Source organism: Xenopus tropicalis, chromosome 5, assembly GCF_000004195.4.
Source record: "Xenopus tropicalis strain Nigerian chromosome 5, UCB_Xtro_10.0, whole genome shotgun sequence".
Classification (NCBI taxonomy): domain Eukaryota; kingdom Metazoa; phylum Chordata; class Amphibia; order Anura; family Pipidae; genus Xenopus; species Xenopus tropicalis.
The window spans coordinates 13464337-13473950 of NC_030681.2; the positions used below are offsets into that span (position 1 = coordinate 13464337).

Here is a 9614-nt window from a genome sequence, read left to right on the forward strand (position 1 = left end):
CATTTAACCATTAAATAAACCCAATAGGGCTGTTCTGCCCCCAATAAGGGGTAATTATATCTTAGTTGGGATCAAGTACAGGTACTGTTTTATTATTACAGAGAAAAGGGAATCATTTAACCATGAAATAAACCCAATAGGGCTGTTCTGCCCCCAATAAGGGGTAATTATATCTTAGTTGGGATCAAGTACAGGTACTGTTTTATTATTACAGAGAAAAGGAAATCATTTAACCATTAAATAAACCCAATAGGGCTGTTCTGCCCCAATAAGGGGTAATTATATCTTAGTTGGGATCAATTACAAGGTTCTGTTTTATTTCTACATAGAAAAGGGAAATCAGTTTTAAAATTCTGAATTATTTGATTAAAATGGAGTCTATGGGAGACGGGCATTCCGTAATTCGGAGCTTTCTGGATAACGAGTTTCCGGATAAGGGGTCCGATACCTGTACAGATTTTACAAATGCCAAAACCAAAGAACAAACCATACCAAGTATGAAGTGGAGACCCGGGTGTTTAAAAAGCTATCAAATATGAGATGAAAGCAGCTCACCATAGTCCAAGGATGGTCCGGGTGCTCAGGGCCCTGAACCCGTAGCCAGAGGTAAATCACGAACTTCCAATTAGGTAACACCAAGCGCACCGGACGAGGGATATTCTCTTTAAAAGTTGATCTTTATTTGTCCATTTAAAAACACAACACCAGACGCGTTTCGTGCACGTACGCACTTAATCATAGGCAGGAAGTATACACACATCACAAGGGTTTTGTTTTTTTTAAATAGAACATTATCATGCCACTTGCCATTGAAGTTGACGCTGTGACATCACATGTAAGCAATATGATGTCACAAGAAACGTTGCTCCATCTGTAGTACAGCATTCTGTGGAATTCTGCATTGGAGACTATTGAGATTATTATTCATACAATCCCAACACAAATGGCTCTGCTCTTCATCTAACCCACAACATTGTGCCCACTGTGATGGAATCCCTTTTGAGAATATTCTTCTTAAGCACGGGCCTTTGGCACAGGATTATACCAAATCCAAACTCAACAACATTAAACAGTCCTTGAAAATATTCTTCTTTCTCTTGAGACACAAACAGCCCGGCAGCGATGTTTAAGCAAATTAAAGAGAATTGAGCAGATTAGCAGCAGGAAACCAGCGTTCCATCGCCAGAGCTCCTTCCTATTCTGATTGGCTCTGGTATCTTATTTCATTTCCAGAACTATAGAAAACGTTTTTCAAGAACACCTTCAAAGAAAAGAACATGACATTGATGAGGTGGGTAATTATTATTTATGTGCTATTGAGCTTTTCGTTTAAACATTGAGAGCCGGCCTCGCATTCTGACTGTGTTGTTATTTATATAAAGGAGATAGTGAATTGCATTTCATGGGACTTGTGATCAATTCATGGCCGTGCAGAACAGGGGAAACAACTAATAGTGGTTCTGTTTGGGCAGGGAACTCCTGGGGTTACTCAGTCTGTAAGTACTAATCCATTTGCCCTCTGTCGGGGTAAGGTACATGTACATTTCTGCATTCTGTATGTGCCACTCAGTCTGACTGGGCAATGTAAATCTGGGATTACCTATTCTGCCCTCTGTTTGGGCAAAGTGTATCACTGGTTTCTGATTCCATATGTGCCATGTACCCTGCCTGGGCAAGGTCCATCTGTGTTTTCTCTTTTATTTGTGTGCCACTCACCTTACCCTTTAGCTGGTCATACGCACACCAATATTATTGCACAAAACAAGGTTTTGAATGATATTCGTGTGTTTTTGGTGGATTGACGAGACGACTGATATCGCAAAAGCTTCGGATATTGGTCATCTTGTGAATGGGGAAGGACAAAAGAGCAAAATCTGCGTTCAGGGCTGAATCGTTAGATAGAGGTAGAATCCCTATTGTTTATACCCCCATATCTGACGATTCAGCCCTGAATGTCAGTGGAAGGTGGGAACAACCATCCTACTCCTTCATTATGAAATCTGCACAGTGATTGCCAGCAATGCATTAGACATCAGGACCTCTTGGGGTGGGACAGAAGAGCAAAATCTGCATTTAGGGCTGAATCATTAGATAGGGGTAGAATCCCTATTGTTTCTACCTCCATATCTGACAATTCAGCCCTGAATGTCAGTGGAGGGTGGGAATGATCTTTTCTGGTCAGAGGAAAGATTGTTCCAGAGCTGTTCCATCCAGGGTCAGTGTTTGTGTCCAAGATGGCAGCTGGGGGACATGACTTGCACTTGTCAGCATTAAGGTACTACTATTGTAAGGTACCATTAGGGCAGAGATCCCCAACCTTTTATGCCCATGAGCAACATTCAAATGGAAAAAGAGTTGGGGAGCAACACAAGCATGGGAAACGTTCCTGGGGGAGCTAGAATTGGCTATTTGGTTGCCCTTTTGTGGACTGGCAGCCTATAGAAGGCTCTGTTTGGCTTTACACAGAGTTTTATGCCATCAATACTTGACACCAAGCCAGAAATTCAAAAATAAGCACCTTCTTTGAGGCCACTGGGAGCAACATCCAAGGGGTTGGGGAGCAACATGTTGCCCCTGAGCCACTGGTTGGGGATCACTTAATTAGGGTGTTCTAGCCCTGCCTACTACTAGAGTTATGCTTCCCATGTTAGCAGACACCAATGTATTCTAGCTTTGACCACCTTGCAAGGAGCCATCAGACTATTCAGTTATACAGTAGATTCCTGCTGTGATACACATGACCTGTAATGCATAGGGGAATGAGTTCTTATGTGTTCAAGAGGTCAAAAATGACAACGATGAAATAATGGTTGTAATAAAATAAACATAAGTTAATGCATCAGCAACTTATCCTTAATGTATTTAAGTGATAGTATAGCAACAATAGGATCCATATGGAGGTTACCTAGGTCAGCTTCAGGCTGAATGGATATCCAAATGGGATTTTGAATTCAAATGATCTTATTTTGCTGCATTCTGTTCCCAGTGATGAGAATAGACAACTTTGCCAGGTCCCACAAAGAACGAGAATATCTGCTTTTCCCGTGGTGGCTTTGTATTGGACTTACATTGGCTTAGATGTTGAACAATAGAAACGGTCTGGGTAATAACCAGGATTCTCCCCATAGCTGTCCTACTATAAAGAGAATTACCTTCCTAGGTCATCTTGGGAGACAAAATGTGGCAGGAAATTCCTTTTCATCAAAATCATTGATACAGGGAAGGAGGAAACCAGACGTGCATATGGACCATTTATATATCAATTTATATATCAATAATTATACCTGGTCTTTAACATTTCCAGACAGAGAATAATCTTTCCCTGAGCTATTGATTAATTTCCAGTGCATTTTCTCTGCTTCACTGCGGAGCAATCCCTTTATGAAAAGCAAATGAAAAATATCTGATTGAGGGAACAGTTATATGAAAGGGACAATAAACTTATTTCTGTTGCATAACATAACTTGCTGAAACCCATGGGCCCATCAGTGGGACACTGTAGAAGACAGTACCTGCGTGGTTATGGGGGCTGTTATTCACATAACAGTAGGACTGTAGGGCAAACGTTTTCATTGTAGATAACAGATAATGTGAATGGATGCAGTGAGTCCCACTTGCCAATGGACTTGTCATGAATGAAGCTCAAAGCCACCAGTGAGTGGAGCAATAAGAATGTAAGATTTCTAAAGCTTCCTACTGAAGCTATATCAGAAAGGTCTATGTAAATACAGCCATTAGCACTCACAGAAACGCTGCACTGAGTCCTCTATCAAAAGAAGCACAGGATTTCTTTTCTTCTTTTGTGTAAACATGTTCTTCGGTATCTGACTTCCTGCTCTCAGAAAAATCCTTTAGCAAATGGCAGGAATCTACTCTTCAGAATTCACTCCCCCATCCCATACAAATTTGTTCCCCCCTCCCAACTATGTGTAATCTGAGCTACCAGCAGCTAGCGCTGCAGCAGGGAAGCTACTGAGACCAAGCTAAAATGGCAGCTGCTATCTTAAACAAACAGAGGGAGCTCCAATGGCTGCTTACTCAGGTATGGTAAAGCTTTCTGCAGAATAAATATGCACTGTTGTGACTAATAAAATGCCAAAATGCCTTTCCTTCTCCTTTAAGGTGATACAGTTATGCTTTTCATGGCGTTGTTTTTTATACTCTATTACATGGTGTGCCTTGCAAATGATTCATTCTACCATTTTAAATATTATTTTCAAATTAATTTTTGTTGTGTTTTAGTTTTAATCATGGTAAGGGGGGGGAGCAATCTCTCTTCATTATGCATGAACCTATGCTTGCAGAAACAGCCAGTACAGCATTATGTAAGTCCCTTTGTGTTGCCTCAGTTGCCATTGGCATATATAGCAGAACTCCCATTCACCAACTGGGTGCTATTCTTACATTTACCACTAGGTGATCTGCTTACTCAGGAGTACAGATGAATTCTACGATAATATTGGCCTGTAGGATGTTGAAAGCCTTCAGGTAACTTGCGTTTTCAAAGAGTAACAGGGAATCTGCATTGTCAGGACCTCTTGCCTCTTACTGTATATAATGTATGTTGGGGCTAAAGTTCCCACTGCCTCTCATGGAATCATGGAGCTCCTGTCAGTTTAGAATTCTGCTCAGAACATATGGTGCTAAATTATGTATCTGGAAGAAAGATCTCATGTAGACATAATGTGAAAAGTGAACTTCATGAGACTGATTATGTACTTACTGATTGGTGTTACCTTCCACTGAATATTCAGCTGATGAGATGCAACGGGCTTCAAAACCATCCTACTCCTTCATTATGAAATCTGTGATTGCCAGCAATGCATTAGACATCAGAACCTCTTAGCAAATCATAGAGATGGCCCTGTAAAGGGTGTCCTTCAGAAATCACTGCTGGTTGCTAATGGGTTATGTCCCTATGCTGGAGGCATCTCCAATCCAATGGCTTCCCTTAATACCCTGCCATCATGGCGCTGGGTTGTAGAGCAGGGATACCTAAACTTTCTTACTTGTGAGCCACAGTCAAATGTAAAAAGACTTAGAGAGCAACACAAGCACCATAAAAGATCATGGAGGAGCCAAATAAGGGCTGTGATTGGCTATTGGGCAGCCTCTATGCACCCTATCAGCTTACAGGGGGCTTTATTTGGTAGGAAATCTTGTTTTTATTCAACCAAAACTTGCCCCCTAGTCAGGAATTCAAAAATAACTCCCTGGTTTGGGGGCACTGAGAGCAACATCCAAGGGGTTGGTGAGCACCATGTTACCCCTGAGCCACTGGTTGGGGATCACTGATGTAGAGGGATGAAGCAGCTTCCTCAAGCCCATTAAGTACATTTTGCCATGTAACTTATAGGGCCTTCAGGCACCCATTACATTTTCATAGAAAGTAAAGTTAAACAGATAGAGCTCCTCTTACAATAAGGTTCCCCTGGGGAACTGAACTAACTCCATTGATTTCTTCAGCTCCCAGAATTCCCTGGTTTTCTCTACTTTGCCAGGAACTCAGCTACCTGAAGAACACAGGGAATTTAAGCAGAAAAGGAAAAAAAAGTCTCGCATCTTTACCCCCTTTGATGCCAGTGTCTAGCAACTCTAATCTTGGTTTCCTATTCATAGCAGGAAAACAGTGAAGCGAGCTCTGATGTGAAACCCTCGCTGACAGCAAACTGCTTACGATAAACCCAGATGAGAAGGATTTGTGTCCTTCTACAAACATGTTAATTGGAAGCCAATTAGACATTTGTTTTTCATCTCCACTAGGATTTGTTCTAACAAAATTCTTGGAGAGAACCTCCAAACGCGTCTTTTATCCCACTCAGCGGGGTGCTCGGCTAATGGTTTGATTGGAAGTGTTTGTGCGGTTTGTTATGATATCCCAGAGAATATACATATAGGGCAGAGGTCTCTAACAAATGGCTCTGTAGCAACATGGTGCTCCCCAACCCCTTGGATGTTGCTCCCAGTGGCCTCAAAGCAAGTTTTGGTTGCATAAAAAACAGATGTACAGAGCCTCCTATAGGCTGCCAGTCCACATAGGGGCTACCAAATAGCCAATCACAGCCCTCATTTGGTACTTTTTTTATTCTTGTGTTGCTCCCCAACATATTTGAATATGGCTCACAGGTAAAAAAAGATTTGGGAACCCTAATATAGGAACAGGCTACTATAGGATTGGCCAAAAAAACCAATTGTTCTCTGAGGCTACAATTTTATTGTTATTGTTACTTTTAATTAATTGTCTTTCTATTCAGTCCCTCTCCTATCTATATTTCAGTCTCTCATTCAAACTACTCCTTGGTTGCTAAGGTAATTTTCACCCTAGCAACCAGATGGCTACTGAAATTCCAGAGCTGCTACATAAAAGCTAAATAGTATAAAAAGAAAATGAAGACCAACTGCAAATTGTCTCTGAATAGCACTTTCTACATCATAATAAAAGTCAACTCAAAGGTGAACATCCCCCTTAGAAAGTATTGGGTAGCATGGTGGTTGGCGTTGCAGCCTGCATTTAGCAGCACTGTATTCATGAGGGTGGGCGGAGTCACGCAGGCATCCCCTAACGTACCTGTCAATCAGATGCTAGTTAGCAGAGGCTACAATGGGTCATGTACTAACTGTCACCCTATAGCTGAAGTAAGAACAGGCAGCGTCGAACTGGCGAGACTGGTAGAAATCCCATAGGCCCCATCACTCTGGGTTTGTGTGGTAGGTATGTACGTCCCAATGCATTGTGATCAAAGGGCATTTGTTCTTGTGTTTTTTATTCTAACGCCAAATGCAATGGAGTTAATGGAGCTCTGAAGGTCAAGTCATCCTGTGGGTCTTTGGGTCTCCATCCCAACATTCCTTGCACCCATTGGCAGTGCATTCTACCCAGTGAGAGGTGCAAAGTATTGCCAGGCCCTGGCCAGAATTACTCTTTGAATGAGCACTAAGGGTCACAAATTAGCACCCTTTAGTTTTCTTGAACTTTAGTCCACGGTCTAGGTAAATTGCTGCTTCTATCTACACACAGTTTGAATGTTCTCGCCATAGTTAGGTTAGATTCAGCTGTTTCTCTTTAACACTCCCAAAACCTACGTGTGTGCCTGCTCATAGGAACATGAGATTGTAAGCTCCACTGGGGCTGTGTAATATGGATCTGAGATGTGTAGTGTTACTCACACAGCCACTCACACTCACTTCTACTGAAACCAGATGCCAACATCTTCTTGCTGATCAGCTGGCAGATGGTTGAATAGGATGTCCTATACCTGCATTTATAGGAGTTCTGGGTTTGGCCTGCTTTTCTGTTTAGGCCAATCTTTTCTCCAGGGTTTGATAAGCCTATTTTATCTTTCAGTGGGCAGCACACAGACTACATGTGGCCATACACAGTAAGATTTGCTCATTGGGCGCCAAACAAACTATTCTTTCCCCCCTGATATGTCCACCTTGGGTGGGCAATATTGAGCTGATGTGATTGTTTGCCCATAGGGCAACATCACATTGCATTGAAGACATCTACTATAAGTAAATCTAAAGCAACTTGACTTGTTAAGTAATCATTGAAGACGTTTCACTACTCATCCTACCATACAAACCCAGAGTGATGGGGCCTATGGGATTTCTACCAGTCTCGCTGGTTCAATATTGCCTGTTCTTACTCATCCAAGCCCATACCAGTCAGTTGAACTGAAGAAGCTGCTCGGATGAGTAGTGAAACATCTTCAATGATTACTTAACAAGTCCAGTTGCTTTAGATTTATTTATACTAGATATACCATGACCTGGATGAATGAAAATCTTCATAGTCTCATTGCAATGAAGAGGATATGAAAAGTTGGAGCGAGGACCTCATCAATGAATTGGTATGGTCCCCGATCAAGCCTGTCTGATTGACATGGCCACCTTATATCTGGCCATACAGAGACTGATATTGTCCATTGATTATCATGATCAAGCTTCTCTGATTTATATCTGGTCAGAGAATGGATAAATAATGAGAAATCCCCTTGAATAAGGACTGCATTGGGCTTCATAGGGGACGTAGTTACCCAGGCATCCGCCTGGCGACTGATTTGGCCAAAACTCATTTTATGCAGCAGCTGGAATACCACCAGCATTAAGGCACAATATATCTATAGCAGGGATCCCCAACCTTTTATACCCATGAGCCACATTCAAATTGAAAAAAGTGTTGGGGAGCAACACAAGCATGGAAAAATTCCTGGGGGTGCTAATAAGAGCTATAATTGGCTATTTGGTAGCCGCTATATGGACTGGCAGCCTACAGAAGGCTCTGTTTGGCTTTACGCTGGGTTTTATGCAATCAACACTTGCCTCCAAGTCAGGAATTCAAAAATAAGCACCTACTTTGAGGCCCCTGGGAGCAACATCCAAGGGGTTGGGGAGCAACATGTTACTCACGAACCACTGGTTGGGGATCACTGACCTATAGCAATATTAACTAATAATATCCATCTCTTTGTTTCTAGGAGAATAAGAAACATCTAATGGAAGAATTAAAGGCTGAGCTTCAGGGCAGCCCCAAGCTGGACTTTTCCATCAGTAACGACGGGACACAGTACAGATCCGAGGCTCTTCCCCTGCGAGGAATCCTTCTGGCCAGACTGCTCTCCTCCCACGCCCCACAGTCGGCCAGGGACATACGGACAGATAGGGAAACTGGCTCCAAAATGTAACAAAGGCTAAATATGTGAATAAGCCGTATAATCCTTCATATTTATTATAAATCAAGCGCTTCAGTACTGACCAAGGACGGATTTTAAGCGTCGGACATCCTTGCTGACAAAAACCACAGCACTTCCACGTCTGGGAGACTTTCCATTTTACTGGTTATTGCCAAACTTTCCTTCTTTGCACAACAATCTGTATACAACTGATCTCTATAGAAGAAATAAACACAAAGGGCAAATATTCCCACTTGTAGAGGCAGTTTTGGGCAGGCAGGTAAGGGCGGTACTTATGTTGCCACAACCTATCGATATGGATGGATGGATACACTAACAAAGCCAAGCAGCAACTTTTGTGACTGTCCCTTTTAAAAGGACTGCTGTGATTGGATGACAGAGCCCATATAGGGCGATACAAGTGGATGATGGTGAAAATGATGTCACTTGATGTAAACACTGAATGGGCGGTATCCAGCTGCCAGTTTCATATAGATTAGCACTATAGACGCATCAGGCTGACGATTGGGCAAACCTGATGCGACTTTTCATTTAGTCTTCATTTTTTATCATTTATAGTTTAATTATTTGCCTTCTTCTGCCTCTTCCCAGCTTTCAAATGGGGGTCGCTGACCCCAGCAGCCAAAACGGATTGCCTCATAAGGCTACAATTTTATTGTTATTACTTATCTTTCTATTCAGCTGCTCTACTCTTCATTTATCAGTCACTCTCTCAAATCATTCCCTGGTTACGAAGCTAAATTGGACCCTAGCAACCAGACAACTGCTGAAATTCCAAACTAGAGAGCTGTAGCACAAAAAGTAAAATAATTAAAAAAAAAGGCAGTAATCAAAACAAAATCAAGACCAATTGCAAATTGTTTCAGATTAGCACTGTGTACATCATACTAAATTTAATTTAAAGGTAAATCACCCCTT

General features: G+C 41.9%; 1 protein-coding gene across 2 annotated transcripts in view; it reads left to right on the top strand.

Annotated features, from left to right (window-relative positions):
- Positions 1 to 9317, top strand: part of LOC100493599 (spermatogenesis-associated protein 7 homolog) — an 87809-nt gene extending 78492 nt beyond the window's left edge. For both annotated transcript variants that reach the window (XM_031903018.1, XM_031903019.1), the window contains exons 10-11: positions 1234 to 1291; positions 8481 to 9317. In XM_031903018.1, the coding sequence (XP_031758878.1) occupies positions 1234 to 1291; positions 8481 to 8687 (265 nt within the window). In that variant the 3' untranslated portion in view covers positions 8688 to 9317. The remainder of the gene's footprint in view (positions 1 to 1233; positions 1292 to 8480) is intronic.
- The last annotated feature ends 297 nt before the right edge of the window (positions 9318 to 9614 follow it).